The 19,526-nt window shown below is 40.1% G+C and overlaps 1 protein-coding gene across 1 annotated transcript in view; it reads left to right on the forward strand.

The window, feature by feature from the left end:
* Positions 1-8,398, forward strand: part of LOC126278415 (TATA-box-binding protein) — a 55,551-nt gene extending 47,153 nt beyond the window's left edge. The window contains exon 6 of the mRNA XM_049978523.1: positions 7,732-8,398. Within this exon, the coding sequence (XP_049834480.1) occupies positions 7,732-7,808 (77 nt within the window). The 3' untranslated portion in view covers positions 7,809-8,398. The remainder of the gene's footprint in view (positions 1-7,731) is intronic.
* The last annotated feature ends 11,128 nt before the right edge of the window (positions 8,399-19,526 follow it).

Below are 19,526 nucleotides of genomic sequence, written 5' to 3' on the forward strand. Positions count from 1 at the left end.
TGTATTACCATATGCATGAATTCCCCCTACAACACTTGATGGTTCTTACAAGCTATTGCCCTGTATTCTTATTTATTGTTTGTGCTTCTGTCTTTGATTGGATGTGTGTGGGAGTGTATTTGTGTAGCCTGATTCTTCAGCCTCCTTATGTAACATAAGTTGAAGGTTATAGGAAACCACAGAAAGTAAGGACTTCCATGATAGAAGTGTATGCATATGGAAAGAGGGAAAGATAGACTGTTACTCATTAGAGAAGTAAGAAAGGAAAAATAGAAATGGTTGCTAAGATTGAAGAAGTGAAAGAAGATAACCCCAAAGACAGGACAACCTTCCCACCCCCATTCCCCAGGATCCCCACTTTGCCGGTACTTGAGTGAGAAGCCGGAGGAGGTACGATGTTAAATGTCTCCTGCAGAACGGACATTCTCACCTTCACCTTTGAAGCCCCTGAAGAAAGATCATACCAAACCCTATGGAATGGCAAATGGTGAAGAATCGGTCACACTTGACTGCGAGGCTTATGTGAAAGGTGTGGCGTGTATGTGTAGTGTTAGTCATGTTTGTACCTACACTACCCACCCCTTTCAGAGTCAATATAAACCCTGCCCTCTGTATTACATCTCATAAAATGTGTAAATGTTCTATAAAAATAGAACATTATACACTAAGATAAGATTGTTGTTGTTGTTGTCTTCAGTCCTGAGACTGGTTTGATGCAGCTCTCCATGCTACTCTATCCTGCGCAAGCTGCTTCATCTCCCAGTACCTACTGCAACCTACATCCTTCTGAATCTGCTTAGTGTACTCATCTCTCGGTCTCCCTCTACGATTTTTACCCTCCACGCTGCCCTCCAATGCTAAATTTGTGATCCCTTGATGCCTCAAAACATGTCCTACCAACCGATCCCTTCTTCTAGTCAAGTTGTGCCACAAACTTCTCTTCTCCCCAATCCTATTCAATACCTCCTCATTAGTTACGTGATCTATCCACCTTATCTTCAGTATTCTTCTGTAGCACCACATTTCGAAAGCTTCTATTCTCTTCTTGTCCAAACTAGTTATCGTCCATGTTTCACTTCCATACATGGCTACACTCCAAACAAATACTTTCAGAAACGACTTCCTGATACATAAATCTATATTCGATGTTAACAAATTCCTCTTCTTCAGAAACGCTTTCCTTGCCATTGCCAGTCTACATTTTATATCCTCTCTACTTCGACCATCATCAGTTATTTTACTTCCTAAATAGCAAAACTCCTTTACTACTTTAAGTGTCTCATTTCCTAATCTAATTTCCTCAGCATCACCCGATTTAATTTGACTACATTCCATTATCCTCGTTTTGCTTTTGTTAATGTTCATCTTATATCCTCCTTTCAAGACACTGTCCATTCCGTTCAACTGCTCTTCCAAGTCCTTTGCCGTCTCTGACAGAATTACAATGTCATCGGCGAACCTCAAAGTTTTTACTTCGTCTCCATGAATTTTAATACCTACTCCAAATTTTTCTTTTGTTTCCTTTACTGCTTGCTCAATATACAGATTGAATAACATCGGGGAGAGGCTACAACCCTGTCTCACTCCTTTCCCAACCACTGCTTCCCTTTCATGCCCCTCGACTCTTATTACTGCCATCTGGTTTCTGTACAAATTATAAATAGCCTTTCGCTCCCTGTATTTTACCCCTGCCACCTTTAGAATTTGAAAAAGAGTATTCCAGTCAACATTGTCAAAAGCTTTCTCTAAGTCTACAAATGCTAGAAACGTAGGTTTGCCTTTTCTTAATCTTTCTTCTAAGATAAGTCGTAAGGTCAGTATTGCCTCACGTGTTCCAACATTTCGACGGAATCCAAACTGATCCTCCCCGAGGTCTGCATCTACCAGTTTTTCCATTCGTCTGTAAAGAATTCGCGTTAGTATTTTGCAGCCGTGGCTTATTAAACTGATAGTTCGGTAATTTTCACATCTGTCAGCACCTGCTTTCTTTGGGATTGGAATTATTATATTCTTCTTGAAGTCTGAGGGTATTTCGCCTGTCTGATACATCTTGCTCACCAGCTGGTAGAGTTTTGTCATGACTGGCTCTCCCAAGGCCGTCAGTAGTTCTAATGGAATGTTGTCTACTCCGGGGGCCTTGTTTCGACTCAGGTCTTTCAGTGCTCTGTCAAACTCTTCACGCAGTATCGTAACTCCCATTTCGTCTTCATCTACATCCTCTTCTATTTCCATAATATTGTCCTCAAGTACATCGCCCTTGTATAAACCTTCTATATACTCCTTCCACCTTTCTGCCTTCCCTTCTTTGCTTAGAACTGGGCTGCCATCTGAGCTCTTGATATTCATACACGTGGTTCTCTTCTCTCCAAAGGTCTCTTTAATTTTCCTGTAGGCAGTATCTATCTTACCCCTAGTGAGATAAGCTTCTACATCCTTACATTTGTCCTCTAGCCATCCCTGTTTAGCCATTTTGCACTTCCTGTCGATCTCATTTTTCAGACGTTTGTATTCCTTTTTGACTGCTTCATTTACTGCATTTTTATATTTTCTCCTTTCATCAATTAAATTCAATATTTCTTCTGTTACCCAAGGATTTTTAGCAGCCCTCGTCTTTGTACCTACTTTATCCTCTGCTGCCTTCACTACTACATCCCTCAGAGCTACCCATTCTTCTTCTACTGTACTTCTTTCCCCTATTCCTGTCAATTGTTCCCTTATGCTCTCTCTGAAACTCTGTACAACCTCTGGTTCTTTCAGTTTATCCAGGTCCCATCTCCTTAATTTCCCACATTTTTGCAGTTTCTTCAGTTTTAATCTACAGGTCATAACCAATAGATTGTGGTCAGAGTCCACATCTGCCCCTGGAAATGTCTTACAACTTAAAACCTGGTTCCTAAATCTCTGTCTTACCATTATATAATCTATCTGATACCTTTTAGTATCTCCAGGGTTCTTCCACGTATACAACCTTCTTTCATGATTCTTAAACCAAGTGTTAGCTATGATTAAGTTGTGCTCCGTGCAAAATTCTACTAGGCGGCTTCCTCTTTCATTTCTTAGCCCCAATCCATATTCACCTACTATGTTTCCTTCTCTCCCTTTTCCTACACTCGAATTCCAGTCACCCATTACTATTAAATTTTCGTCTCCCTTCACTATCTGAATAATTTCTTTTATTTCATCGTACATTTCTTCAATTTCTTCATCATCTGCAGAGCTAGTTGGCATATAAACTTGTACTACTGTAGTAGGTGTGGGCTTCGTATCTATCTTGGCCACAATAATGCGTTCACTATGCTGTTTGTAGTAGCTTACCCGCATTCCTATTTTCCTATTCATTATTAAACCTACTCCTGCATTACCCCTATTTGATTTTGTGTTTATAACCCTGTAGTCACCTGACCAGAAGTCTTGTTCCTCCTGCCACCGAACTTCACTAATTCCCACTATATCTAACTTTAACCTATCCATTTCCCTTTTTAAATTTTCTAACCTACCTGCCCGATTAAGGGATCTGACATTCCACGCTCCGATCCGTAGAACGCCAGTTTTCTTTCTCCTGATAACGACATCCTCCTGAGTAGTCCCCGCCCGGAGATCCGAATGGGGGACTATTTTACCTCCGGAATATTTTACCCAAGAGGATGCCATCATCATTTAATCATACAGTAAAGCTGCATGTCCTCGGGAAAAATTACGGCTGTAGTTTCCCCTTGCTTTCAGCCGTTCGCAGTACCATTACAGCAAGGCCGTTTTGGTTAATATTGCAAGGCCAGATCAGTCAATCATCCAGACTGTTGCCCCTGCAACTACTGAAAAGGCTGCTGCCCCTCTTCAGGAACCACACGTTTGTCTGGCCTCTCAACAGATACCCCTCCGTTGTGGTTGCACCTACGGTACGGCCATCTGTATCGCTGAGGCACGCAAGCCTCCCCACCAACGGCAAGGTCCATGGTTCATGGGGGGAAGTAAGATAAGATAGATATTTCATTAGTCACCTCATACTATATTATTCTTAAATATAATAATCTATTCTATTCATTCTGTCTTAAAGTCACTCTGTTTACATAGTACCATCATATTATTCTGTTCATTCCATTTTATGTTTAGAGATTACTGTTTGTTCGTGATTCTCTTTAATTAGTTGCAATCTTGTAGTCATATTCAGTCACTTAAATGGTAACATGATAGAGTAATTTAAGAGGTTATTAATATAATACAGAATAGTTGAAGATTTGAAGGGAATTTTGCGTAGGAAAGCTAATGTGGAAGTAACACCGAAAACAACTCAGGAACCGATGGTCGTCACTCCGCCCGTTAACTCAGAATGTTAACGTCCCTGGGGAACAGATATGACTCCACCCGGATCCCATGGATCTGACATTAACGTCACTCGATTACTTAGGGACCATTACTTCTCGTTAAATTTTGTGTGACAGTCTCCTCACAACAAACAATCACCACTTTACCATGTAATCCAACAGAAGGTAAAGTTATCTTATTTTCTACTTTCTCATAGACAAGTTTGAATTCTTCGTCTATAACCTTGCTAGCATCATTAGGTTTGGGAAAAGCAACAGTTGCAATGTTTCAGGAGACTATACTCTCGGTAGTTTCTCAATCTATAATTACCCCAAAAGGTTCTGCCAGATTACTTACATTTACAATGTCAAAGTTGGCTAATTTTTCTTTAAAGCTTCGCTTTACATTGTTTACTAGTGAACTGACATCTCGTGTAGTAACAGCTCGCATGCTAACACCTGGAATTTTCGATTGTATAATCGATATTAATTCCTTAGGTCGGTCTGTGCTCTCTTTAAAGATATTCATTTCCTGTCTTACAGAATTAAATTTAACATTACATACATTTTCAAAAGATTCCAATTTTTCACTAAATTCAGATTCTGCATTATTATGTTTGTCTTCAGAGTCAAATATTAATTTTTTAGTTACATCCCGAAATTGCACATCCTGTCTCTGGTTAAATTCAGTAAATATCTGAGTAACGCGAGTATTTAAAGAACAGGTTAGTTCACTCTTTAAATCTAATTTCAGATTTTCGACTTTATTATTCAGAGTGTCAAATTCAGTCTTTAGCAAACTTATATTTGTTGCATGACTGTTTAAGATTTCACTTTGGCTATTTAAAACCTCACTCTGATCATCTAATTTGATGTTCATTTGTGTATTTACTGAGTCTAACTTAAGACTTGGTGCACTTAAAGTTTCATTCAATTCCTTTCTTAAGGAAACACTCAGTTCCTGTCTTAACAAAGCATTTTGAGCATTTAGTTCTTGTCTTAAAGTAACTGAATCTGCTCTCTGTTCTTCTAATCTAATATTTAGTTCTTGTCTCAAGTTGTCTAATTTAAGGCTAGTGCTTTAATTAAATTTGATACCTCAGTCCAGTCTGGCATTTCCTTTGTTACAGTCATTGCCATGGCTGGCTCTGAAGTTTGTTACTATTCTTGATGCGTAATTTTATGGAACTTGGACCTAGTGACCATCTAAAGAAAATTCACCACTGAACACAATAACTATAATAATAGTTTATCATGCAATCATCCCATCTACTCTACCAAAAAATTATTGTTTTTTCACTCACCCGGCACAAAGTTTTTGGCTGCGTCAGTGAGTAGGTGTAGAATCGGCACTGGTGAATAGCATAGGTGCCGCAGCGTCGGACGTTGCTTACGGCATCGACGTTGGCGAGCAGACGCGAAGTCAGCAATGGCAAATGGCAGCCATTTCAGTCAGCAATGGCGGAAGGTAACTGCGTCGGCGTCATTGGCAGGATACTGCATCAGCATTGGCTGGGTCGATGTGTGTGTGAGGACAGCTTACCTCCCCACACCAAGTCATCTTAGTCGAACTATTCTCTGTCTCTTCCTTTGTTTGGTGCTTATTAACTTTTTCACCCTCTTTTCCTTTTAGGCAGAAACCAATTCTGCATAACAGTTTTCTTGACTTGATACTCCCAGTTGCTACGGCAACTCAGTATCTTCTTATCTCTATATCTGTCGTAAAATTCTTGCTTTCTTCGCGTCCGGTCACGGTCGCAACATTCTAGCGTTTTCCTGATGACTGGAGACTGTGTGGTAGTGGGGTGCGAGCCTTTCACGTCTCTCATGGGTGGTTTACGTATCATGTGCAGCCGATCTTCTTCTCAGGACAGACGGCTGCATCGATCTTCACAATGCTTCTTCTCCGAAGATTTCATGCTGGTTAGGGAAATGATACTGAACTACTTCTCTTATTTTGAAAGATTTCTTACTCTCAGAATACTTTCGCGTAAACTTCATTATATTTTCTTCTCCACAATAAAATAACTACACAAGTTTCACATGCACTTTCAAGTCTCATAAATCAACCACGTCTGTAAAACATTAGTACTTACAGTCTATTTTGGTTTTAATATCCCTTCTCAAAACAGTTCTTCCTCCTAGCAAGTCAAACAACAGAGTATATATGAGTCTGTAGATAAAACTTATTTCATTTGTTCCCAACAGTCACTACTATTCCACTGCCTAAGAGTAACCCTTGATTACTCCTTGTACTGCACATACGGCTTCCAATGCGTGTGCGTATGTGGCCACCACTTCCCAGCACCGATAGACGACAACAACTTGAGTTTTCTCGTAACACACATCTGTCCTGCACACACATAAACTGTGGCGCAGTAGATACATTTCCGTCTCTCATTCTCGTACTTAAAATATAGGGTGTTCGAGACTGTGGAAAGCCGAGGGTCTCTAGAATTTGCTCGGAAATTCTCAAGGCACTACAGATTCTCCTTGAACATTTTGCGGACTTTTGCATCGATTTCTGGAGTAGTGACACATCTCAGCTGACCACTGCACGGATCATCATCTAAGCTCTTCCAACCAAATTTAAATTCATTTGTCCACTTCCAACAGTTGAATATGAAGATGTGAAGGAGCAGAGTCCACATTGTATTCTGGAAATTAGCATGTCTGTCCTTTGCTTTCATACCTTTCTTTACGAAGTACTTAATCACTGCTCAAATCTCGATTTATTGTTTGTATTCTCTAATTTAATCCAAGACCCCCAAAATCACAGTTTTATTTTCTTTACTTCTTTCTTACACAATGACCAGAACAAGGCAGCAACAATTTGTATTCATACTCCCTTTTTTTTGTTCTACCTTCATTCTAGATCCTTTTAATGTGTGTTTTACCATTTTTTTGGTTTTTAGAATGTCTTCACTGTACTTATCTTTGACAGATTTGATCTCGAAATCCTCACATAGATCTGTATTGGCTTTGGCGAATGTAAATCAGAATACCATTATAGTTATGATGAATCTTCATTCCATGGCGATCTTGATGGTCTGTTTAACTTTCTCAGTTTCTGATGCATATTTTAACATCGGTACTAGTTTGTTGTTATGTATATTGCAACAAAGGTGCCCACCTGATTGTTTTTGTTATTTTCTTGCTACCCTCACTCATAGTTTGTACTGTGCCAACCCCCCCATCCCGCCCCCGCGCCCTCCGCTGTTTGTGACTCTTTTTAAGTTTATTCTCTATTTCACTAGTATTAAAAGACATGTTTCATTTTCTTAACTTCTTGTGACTAATCAGGACACTAAGTTTGTATTGTATGGTCAGCTACAATGCTTGCTTATACATCCATATCATTGTCTTATGAAATACACGTTAGTTAATTTGACATTTAACAGACTTAAAATAATGTTCATCCATTTTTCAGGTGCAAAGATACGACAAGAAATATATGAAGCTTTTGATAACATTTATCCAATACTGAAAAGTTTCAAGAAGCAATGACAGTTATTTTCCTTCTACTATCCAGAGATGCCTGGCATTCCTCTCAAGGGGAGAGAGCAAGACAAACAGGAAACTCAAAGGACAGAATAAATTTGTAATTATTGTAAATTAATGTGTACCCTACTGCTTTTATGGCAGCTTAATGTGTAACTCCCATGGAGTTGTAAAATTTATTGACTACATTTGTATGTGGGGCGGCTCTGCAAGTGCTTGAAGACATATGGGTGCCATTATGTATAAAGTATTCAGAATGTCCTCACCAAAGTGATTTTGTATGGATCATATTAATTTAGGAATGGTGACTCATGTCTGTGCCTCTAATTGAATTGTATTATATCATGGTCAGCTGTTGTGAACGCCTTACTGGATTGCATCCTTTCACCATAAGACAGCAATAAACTTTTTATTTAATCGGCTTGTCTTACTTTCTGGTATATTTTTAAGAAAGTGCTGTAACTCTTTTGAGTGAGAGTTGTCTTTATGTTTTCAGTTGAAAAATAACTTTTTCATGTAGGTCATGCTTAAAAAGTTGTGATTGTAAATCTTCTAGTGTCGAATAAGACTAAAAAGCAAACTATGTGCTGATGTTATATGTTGTGTTTTGGACTTGGTACTTATGCATAGATAACATATATAGACAACAAACACAACAAAAATCTGTTTTTGGGATGAAGAAGGGAGTAAAATTGTGATTAACAGAAATGTAGTCCATTACACTTGCACTGCTGCTGCAAGGAGGCATTGCTGACTTGCTTGGACATTGCAGATGTGCATTTTTTAAACATGGGACTAACTTACAGGCTGGTGATTGATAGCTGGTTTAACATTTAGCCTGCCACTTTCAGTATTGTGTAGGTTCAGTAGAGTTTGAGAGGATGAAGATAGTTTGTCGTGGACATTGTACAGTTATGGGTGCAATGAGTTCAACTACTGCTCTTATCTGTACAGAGTTGCAGCACCTTACTATCACATTTGGTGTCAGTGCAATGGTTGATACTGCTGAAGTAGTTTTTGTTGTTTACTTCTAGAACTGATACCACAGTTTCTGGTGCTGTTTACAAATCTAGACTACTCATTCCAGACACAGGGAAATTTGCCATGCTCACAATGGGATCACAACTTTGTGAATAACAATAACAGTAACAACTACATTCACAATTGTGTGTGTGTGTGTGTGTGTGTGTGTGTGTGTGTGTGTGTGTGTGTGTGTGGGCGTGTACGCGTGCGTGTGCGTGAATTGTGTGTGTGTGTGTGTGTGTGTGTGTGTGTGTGTGTGTGTGTGTGTGTGGGCGTGTACGCGTGCGTGTGCGTGCTGTGATGACAAGCGGTACAAAGTTCAAGCAGGACATGAGTATGGCTCATTAAGCTGTGACAGTGGTTGGAGACTGACTATTAGATACAAATTTCGAGACTATAAATGTGTGTTACATGAGTCACTAGTGAACACATGTTGATGTTGTACAGCAAAGAAATAAATGAGCCAGGGTGGAACACAAAAGAAATTGTGGGGTGTGAACCTGGGCAGGGGAGGGAACAGGGATGGAGATAGGAGCCTGTGGAGGATGGAGACCAGAGGAGATTAATATCTTGTGACCTACAGGGAAAAAATATGTTGGAGGGACATCACCCACTTCGGAAAATGTAGTATTGGGTGGTAGCTGTTAATGTCAGCCACATTATTATGAGCAGTATGCTCAGAAACGGGAAAGTCTAGTTGGTTTGTGGCTGTACTGATGTCGATTTCTGTACATTGGTTACAGAAATGTTGGTAGATCGTACTCATACAGGTGCCGTGTGTTTGATGACATAAGAAGAGCCTGAGAGAAGTCTAGCACCTGTGTCCTCCACCAGGACATTGGAAGGAATGCGTAGGCTCACTGGGATGATATTTCTGTTCTCAGCTCAAGATGAGAGTAGCTGAATATATTTTGGAGATTGTGGCTCAATTTTCTCAGTCATAGTAGTATTGTATAACAAAGGAAGTCTTCATTTATGGCTAGTTTATCATCTGTAAAACACAAATATTGGAAAACAGCGCACACTAACAGAAACAAAGTACGAAGAAAAAGTTCTTACATGAAATCTAGGAAAATTACCAACACTATCAAACAAATTGGCAAATCTTACACAGAAATATAAGAAATCCCAAGAAAACATTAAAGAATCATCTAGAATCATTTAAAGAATAATTGCAGTGCGACATACTTTTAGAAAACATTCAAGAAGGAACTGTAAGTTTATAACCCCCCCCCCCCCCCCCCCCCAAAATAACCTTGTGGTTTGGAGAAGAAAGTGGGGACAGAGCTTCTCCACTATTACAAACCTAAAAAAAAGACTACCATTCCAACAACCTGAAAATCAAAATAGATTCCATTCTGTGTACTTTAAAAGAAATAAGAATAATAGCCCAAAAAACAGACTAGCATTCCAACAACCTGAAATCAAAATAGATTCCAGTCTGCTTACTTGAGAAGAAATAAAAATGATAGTCCAAAAACTGTAAAGCATGAAGTATCTGTAGGAGACTGAATAGCAACAGAAGTGTCGAAACTTTCTGCTCCACATTTGGAAAGTTTCTGCTACAGCTAATCGTATAAAATTATGGGTGAGAGGATTAGAAATGGCACCAATCCTCATACCTCACGAAAAGAAACATAATCAATTCCCACCTCTAGGGGCCTGACAATTCTTTTGTGAGTACTTGCTTGGCTACCATGGGACCACATCCTTTCCAGCATTACTTCCTTTCCATGCTGCAAGCTTCTATTTGCACTATCCCTTTCCCCCGCTGACTCTTCATATGATGATTTTCTTGGTGCAGACTCTGCTTGGATCTGGTGTATGGCTGGGACTCGAGTTTCCAGTTCCAATGTTTCCCACAACTTTTCATTAAATAAATAAATGGTCCCTATTGTTGTGTTTGATGTGCCACCAATTTTCAGAATTCTCCAGAAGTGCTGGCTGGGTGGTGCCTATGGGGAGAGCCCCAGTTAAGAGTGGATAGCCCCATGGCAGATGAGTTGCGAGTTAAGCAGATGAAGTTATCTCTCACTGGTGTTCGTACAGCCCCAGAAGTGTCTATGGAAGGAAAGAATATGCTTAATTCAGAGAGATATGTCCCCAAAGGTTTTTCCTTTCCCTGGCTGTGCCATGCGAGCAATGAAGATCTAAGCAGCAAGCAGAGAAATACTCCCACAAAACTTGGCTTGCACAAGGAGTGATGGGGACTCCTCCTTGGCCAGAAAACCCTTATTCTTTATGGAGAAATTAGAAGACAAGTTTGGTGTAATGGCAGCCATCTCTAAAACAAAAAGTGGATCAATGTTGATCAAAACAGCATCCCCTGCGCAGTCCCTGGTGCCGCTCGCTTGTAACAAGCTGGGTGACATATCGGTGACTGTCACTCCCCGTATTGGTCTAAATATGGTTCAGGGCATCATTTTCCACCGAGACCTGCTCTTGCAATTTGATGATGAGCTATGGTCATCTTGAACCAACTAGACTTGCATTTTGTTCATCATGTACATCATGGACCAAAGGACAGAACGGAACTGTCTTTACGTCATAACATGGATTTAAACTTTGCTTACCAAAGCAGACACCATTTTCACTTGAACAGACAACTGCAAAAGAATGAAGATGCACCAAATGTTGACAAAAATAAGACAACAACATTAGATCCTTCTGCAGCACGTGGATAAGAAAGATATATTTTCTGTTTTAAAATGCCTCAAAAAGAGGACTTTTGTTGTAGACACCCTGTACTTGACACAAAAGAAAACCAGAAAATTATTAGCTGTTTTTGACAAATGTGGACTAGTTACGCAGGTACAACATATAATATTCAAATATTGACCTGAGTGTGGCCTACAGCATAGTAAACGTCAGGAAACCTCTCCCATAACTGTAAGACACTTCAAAAATTATGATTTTAATGAAGATCACTTCAGAGCTGCTTAGCAATAGAAAACTGTGTGTTAATTTTCAAAACACCCATAATTGGTGGTGGAAAACAAAAAATGGTCTTCTCCAATGAAGTGTGCTTGCTCCCACACTAGTTTGTACATCAATGACCAGCCATGTAACAAGGCTTCCACCTAAACTTTTTATACAGCTAATCTGCCCCTCTTGACCCAGAAAAACACATCCGAAGATGTCAAAAGACAACTTTCGTTGCTCTTGGTGACTTGGAAGAGTATTACAAAGCTAAATCACAGCAAAACAGTAGTCAGTGCCTTCCATCTCCGAAACCAAGATGCCAACTACAAGTTAAAAATATCATGGCTGGGAACTCCTCTGTCACAGCTATACCCCTAAATACTTCAGAATTATTCATGACAGGAGTCGGACTTTTAAGGAGCAATGCTATGCTTTCTCAGTGAAGGTTGCAGCATGAAACAATGCCTTAAGAAAACTCAAAGGCACAAAGCAGAACTGCATCTTGGGAGGAGGCCTGTATGTAACTAGAGACCTTCGGCTGGCAAGTCCCAAATGGCCAAACAAAGTACTGCAACACTCTGCTTGATACTAAAACGCAACAAGAGGTGTGGATCTGTCTATGTCAACACTGATACCATTTGCTGTTTGCTGAACTAGAGATACTCATCTTATTGTACCCGATTACAATGTTCAGAAAGCAGAACTGCATCTTCTTGTACTGCACTGATGGCTTCATTCATAGTAAATGCTACCATCATGACCTCAGTCTGGCAGTCCACACTATTAAGCAAGATATCTGGAATGAGATGTGTTAAATTAAAGTGAGCTATGAAAGGAAAGTAACGTTTTCTCAGAATGAATGCGAGCACATAGTGTCTTCAGCACTAACAGTGTTTGCTTGTACTTTTCTTGTATTATTACTTTCCCATGTTATTCCAGTGGCTAAGAAGTTTAGATAGAGCTTTGAATTTTGAAGGAACTGATATTGACCATACCTCAAAATCATCTTGACTGTGCACAGATGAATATTGAAACAAAGAAGCAATCATTTTAAGAAAGTGTAATTGTAAAAAATGATATAATGGGTTTAATCTTAATATTCACAGTTATGTTCAGGCTGTGAGTAGCTGTAGAATAATACTAAGTGGAAACAGAAATTAGTAGTATCTTGTATACTAATGCACTATCTTGTCCCGAAGAGAATAGAGCTAATCCAGGGCGCAAACCAGAAGACCACTCCCAAACAATAGAAAAGCAAGCAGCAAATCACCTGTGGTCATATGGAGCAGAGGCATGTGTTATGTATATCTGATAGTCCCTTAACACTAGAAGTACCATGTGGGTAATTTTTGACCCACATGGGTTTTTCAGATGCCCTACTCCCCTCCATAATCACCGCAGGACCAAACAGTCTTGCGGCTTTTCATCATTTACGGGGTTGTGCAATTCGCCAAAATTTCATCAGTAAAACCGATTTTCAGACACTAAATAGTTTCTGGGCATGTTTTGACATTGTTCACGAAATGTTGGAGTATATTACAACACTTTGGGCCGAAAAGAATGTGAAATATGAAGAATTTGGAGATTGGGCAGCACTTTATATCAGCACAGCTTTCTGTTTTCTATGGACTGATGACATGCAGACCTGTGGAGTGACACTGGGAAGCTACAGAGTAACATATTATTCCGTGGGGAAGCTCTGCCCCCCTTCCTACACGACAGCAGATGTCAGCCGCGTCACCCTTACGGAATATCACAACTGACAACCTCTTCACCTCCGTGAAGCTGTTTTGCTGGCATTCTTGGGAGAACACTCAATGAGGTCCCTTCTGCAGTGTGAAGTGGAGACAGCACACTGACACACTATGCAACACACAGCATGCCGAGGTAAAAGGAACAAAGTCCTTATTCTGACTAATATGCATGCTTGATTTCAGGTGAATGAGAATACTGAGAAGACAGCTTTCAGAAACTGTCAAGTTTTATAAAGAAACTAAGTATGGACTTGATACAGTTGACCAAATGGCTAGACACTATAGTGCCCAAGCTGGCACCCACCAATGGCCAGTGCAGGTCTTTTACAACATTCTTGGTGTTGGCATGATCAAAGCTCACACAATTTTGAAATTACTCACCTCCAATAAGATATCACATTGAGACTTTGTTCTCAGAGTAATAGACGTGTTTGCTGCTGTCTACAAACTGCGGAGAGGAGACAATCTCCCCTTGCAAGCACTCAATACCAGCATTAGCCTTTTACAGCATTCTTGGTGTTGGCATGATGAAAGCTCACACAATTTTGAAATTACTCACCTCTAATAAGATATCACATTGAGACTTTGTTCTCAGAGTAATAGATGTGTTTGCTGCTGTCTACAAACTTCAGAGAGGAGCCAATCTCCCCTTGCAAACACTCAATACCAGCATTAGCCAGTAGGGGAATAAAAGGGGGTGTCAAATTCAGGTTTCCTGCTAACAACAAAGGGAAATAAAACATCAAATGTATGATTCAAGTGCAACAAGTATGTGTGCAAAAGTTGCCAAGCAAAAACACTTGTTGAATGTCTGAACTGTGAGCTCATCCCAACTTAGGCAATTCTGTCAAGTTCTTAAATATTTCCAAATATTTATGATTATAGACAGAAAGTAATTGTCTTAATGTTTTAGTTCTTTGATTGCAAAAAGCAAGAAAACACATACATTGTTTGTCACCTTCTACATTTTAGAATCTTTCACAAATAATTGGTACTTACGCTATTTGCCTGTAAAAGTATAAATACTATTAGTAGTCACATAAACATGATGTTTTGACCCTGTTTCAATCTTTTTATAAAGAAAAACATTGTAACATTGTTTTACTTACTTGTTTTAATGATGATTGATGAAAGATTCTGGAATTTCTTCCATAAAATTTAAAATAAAAAGAAGTTTATTTCTGAATATTTATGTTTGACAGTGTACTATTAATTTTAGAGACCAAATTATCCTTTGGTTGCACTTTAGAGTCTTCCTGAATGTATTCTCAACATGGCGACACTCAAAACAGCACCCAAATACGAATAAAATGGTGGTTTCCTTCTGTGAGTAAAAAATGACCTACACGGTACTACTAGGTGTACGGCAAAGTTCGGTACTTTTAGTTAACTGTGTTGATTTCTGCATCCATTTTGATGTCGGGTAAGGATATTAACCTTTTAACTAGTGCACTGAGGCAGAATTTCCCTGAACTGTGCTACGAATCCTTGGAGGGTGGTGGGAGGCAAGGTGCCTTTCACTGGATTCTCCCCGAGAGACTGCTGCACATTTGAAGTTGAAGACCCGTAGGGGCAAGAGGCTCAAGTAGTGCAGCTGTGGTGGGTTAGAGGCTGTGAGAGGGGAAATATTTTGTTGCTTGGCTTCCAGTAATGACAACTCACAGCTTGCGTGACTTGTACGGATCATCTGCTGTGGTATAAATTTTGAGGCAGAAGTAACATGGATTTGTGAATATGCATTATAGAGATGATAATCTTAAAATGAAGTACATATTTGTCACAAGGAGTGTGAAATTAAGTTAAGGCTGTTGTTAATAAAAGACAATGAGTAGAAAAAAGACATTCCAAAAGTTTAGTAAACATTTGTGATTAAGTGATTCTTGCAACTTTCCAAGTGTAAAGAATATTCCATGAGGTTTCAGGATTGCAGCCAGATAACAATGACTTCTTATCATGATATTTTGGCTGTCAATCATTCAGACATTTTCAGCCGTCTTCAGAATGGTTGTCTGCCGAAATATCACGGCAAAAAATCAGTGTCATCTGGCTGCAATCCCGCTGCTTCATGGGGTATTTGTGATTGTGTTTTGTATTGCATTATGGATTTAAATGGAATTACAGTTACTGTTATTGATAAATCTTCCACTCACACTGACAACACAACACCATTTCATCAGACAATTATACCCTCACAACTTGAGGACTGTCAAGGGTGGGACCAATCTGAAACTTAGAATACTTTATAGTAAGTGTTTCTTACAATACCTAATCTATTAGGAGCTAGTAACATACTGATTTATGGAGGTTACCAATTAATAAGATATTCACATTTGTGGTCTGAGGTGCTGCCACACAATGTCTATTGGCTTTTGAAAAGAAAACTTTGGTGACCACTGATCTAGCTGGTCTATAGGATCTGCTGATGTTGATAACATGAACGGTGTAGTGGGTTCTGATGTTCTTTGTACACCCATCTAGGGAGCCCATGGAATTGGTGGCTGCAATAGCTGCAGATTGCTTCTTTTGCACAAGCTGTGATGGGTATGCTATGGAGGTGTTGTTGATAACACCAAGTCTCATCACCCTTGGTGATTTTTTTCCATAAAAAAACTGTCCACCGTTTGCATTTCAACTCAAGTTGTGGCAGTTGTCCATCTGTTATCATTTTTGTTTGAGAGTTGAGGCATCTGAGAGAAACTTTGCACTCACTTTTCTCTTCTTCAAAGCATTTTGGAAAAGGTCTTGAACTCTCGATTTAGAGATGTTATTCCATTGCGATTTATAATACAACACTTGACGCTGCGGTTGCACGTCCACTGCTCAACAGTATCTGCTCGTAACTGACTGCTTGAATGCACATCAGTTATTTATAGCTGTTAGTTCAAGCTTCCACAGTAGTTACTGTGCTGATGTTCCTTATACGCCAAGAATAAAATCAGTCTCAGAACTTTTTGGAGGGACAGTGTGTCTTCTTCTTCTTTATCGTCGCCTTGTCCCACATCACGTAGGGTCGGCGTTGCTCTTCTGGATCCTTCTCCTCCGTAGTTCTCTATCCATTGCCTCTTCCTTCTTCCATCCTTTCTCCGTTAGGTCCCCAGATATCTTATCCTTCCAACTCATCTTCGGTCTTCCTCTCCTTCTCGTTCCTTCGATCTTTGTATCTTCAACTCTGTTTCCGATATACTCTTCCCCTTTTCTCTGTAAGTGTCCGTACCACCTTAGTCTGCTATCTTGTATCGTTTTCCCTGTGGGTCCCATTTTCACAGCTCCTTTAACAAATTCATTTGTAATCTTGTCCTTCCTTGTTACCCCACACATCCACCTCAGCATCCTCATTTCCGCCACTTCCATCTTCCTTTCCTGGGCTACAGTGATTGGCCATGTCTCTGCCCCGTATATCATAGCAGGCTTTACCACCAAACTTGTACACTTTCCCTTTGAACCCAATGCTCACCTTCTTGTCACACAACACTCCACTCATTTTGCTCCAGTTGTTCCAACCACAACTTATTCAGTGTTGTATATCACTTTCCAGTCCTCCATCCCTCTGTATGTATGACTCCAGGTATTTAAATTTGCAGACCGATTTCAGCTCATCATCCTGGATCTTACAAGACCTCATCTGCGTATCCTTCAGTGCTAAATATTCTGACTTTGTCCTGCTAATTTTCATCCTTCTTTCTTCTAGTGCCTTCCTCCAATCCTCCAGCTTTTCCTCAAGTCTGTCGATGCTCTGCTCACAAAGAACCACATCATTCGCAATCATCATATTGCACAGCGCTTCCTTCTTCACATCTTTCACCACCACATCCACAATCAGGTCAAATAGGTAGGGACTACGCGCAGACCCTCGATGTAACCCCACTTTCACTGGAAACTCCTTTGTCACGCCCACGCTACTTCTCACCTGTGTCACTGCTCCTCTGTACATTTCCTTCACTAATGTAACATACTTCTCTGGCATGCACTGTTCTCTCATGCTTCTCCATATTTTGTCCCTTGGGACTCTGTCATATGCTTTCTCCAAATCAATGAAAGCCATATGTAAATTGGCTTGTAGCTCCCCGTGTCCTTCCACTATCCGCCTCAAAGCATGTATCGCATCAGTCGTTCCTATTCCAGGCATGAACCCAAACTGTTCTTCACACACCACAGTCTCCTTGTGTAATCTTGCTTCTATAACTCTTTCCCAAATTTTCCTTTGTGTGTGCCATCAGTTTAATACCTCTATAGTTACTGCAGTCCTGCACATCACCTTTCCCCTTAAATATTGGGATCAGTACACTGGTTCTCCACTGGTCTGGCATCTCCTCCTGTCGCCAAATCTTCTTCATTAAATCCCAAAGGAGCTCAATTCCCTTTTTACCGAGACACTTCCATACCTCAACGGGGATCTGGTCTGGGCCTTCCCATTTTTCATCTTTTCAACTGCCTGTTCGACTTCATCTCTACTCATGTCCATCATTAGCCCCCCCCCCCCTTCCTCAGTTTTCACCCTTACATTTAATTCATTCAGCAATTTCTCAAAATAATTCAACCACCTTTGGATTATTTTTCCATGGTCATGCAGAATTATTCCTGTTTCATCTTTCATTTGTTTTATTGCTGTTAGACCCTTAGAAGCTTTATCTCTTGATTTGCCTATCTGTATCAGTTGTCTCATATCCTGATTTTTCTGTAGTTGTTCATATGCCTCCCTTACTGATTCAGCTTTAGCTTTAGCCACGGCTCATTTTGCCTCCTCCTTTGCACTTTTGTATGCTTACCCACCCTCAGCACTTCCAGACATATCCCACTTCCTCTTAGCATCTTTCTTTTCCTTCACAACCTTCTGCACTTCTTCATTCCACCACCATGCTTCCTTATCTTTTGGCACCCGTCTCCCAGATGTTAACCCAAACACTTCTCCCTTGTCTTTCTTATAACAGCATTATTTATTTTCCACCAGTCCTGCGCACTCTGCCAATTTTACCTTACCCAGCACGTTTTCACTAAACTCCTCTCTCAAATTTTTATCCTTCAATCTCCACCACTTAATTTTCCTTTCACATTGATTTATGTGCCTCTGTCTTTTGCATACTTTCACCTCACAATCCGCTACAATCAACTTATGTTGTGTTGCTATTCCTTCACCGTATATGACCTTAGTATTTCACACCTCCCCACTATTTTTCCTTCTACATAATATGTGATCAATTTGGCTTTTATTTTCGCCACGCCTGTATGTTACTAGTTTTTCTCTTTTTCTTTGGAAGTAGGTATTTGTAATCACTAGATCAAAAGCCACTGCAAACTCCACTATCTTTTTTCCTTCCTCGTTTCTCTCGCCATAGCCCTATCCTCCATGCCACCTTTCTTCCCCACCTTTCCTTCCGCCAACATAACCATTCAGATCCCTTCTGACTATCACTGTTTCATTCTCTGGTATTCCGACCATTACTCCATCCAAATCTCTCTAAAATTTTTCCTTCTCGTCCTCTGAACATCCCGCTTGGGGTGCATAGGTTGTCAGCACTGTTACCATTTCTCTGCCAAACATCATCTTAACATACATGATCCTATCATTTACTCTGCTGACTTCACATACCTCTTCTTGAAGCTTACTGTGCAGAATAACTCCAATTCCATTTCTTGATTTCAGGCTTGCACTACTATAAAGTAGCTTATAGCCTTCAGCTAAGATCTTTGCCTTATTGCCCTTCCACCTTGTCTCTTGAACACACAAAGCCTTTATCTTCCTCCTCTGCATCATGTCTACTATCTCTCTTCCCGTTCCCATCATCGTTCCCACGTTTAGAGTTCCCACTCTGATCTTGAACACCTTTGGATCCTTCACAAAACGCCTCTCCCGGAGCTCCGAATGGGAGGCTATTACCCCAGAACATTTATCTTGAGAAGCATCCATCATTCCTCTTGTTTTGGAAATGTTTTTACAGCTGGATGCCCTTCCTGCCGCCAACCCCCTTCCCATGTTAGAGGGGCAGAGGCTTGCTAGTTTTGGTCCACTCTGGGTATTTTATTTCCC

Source organism: Schistocerca gregaria, chromosome 6 (assembly GCF_023897955.1).
Source record: "Schistocerca gregaria isolate iqSchGreg1 chromosome 6, iqSchGreg1.2, whole genome shotgun sequence".
In the NCBI taxonomy this organism is placed as follows: domain Eukaryota; kingdom Metazoa; phylum Arthropoda; class Insecta; order Orthoptera; family Acrididae; genus Schistocerca; species Schistocerca gregaria.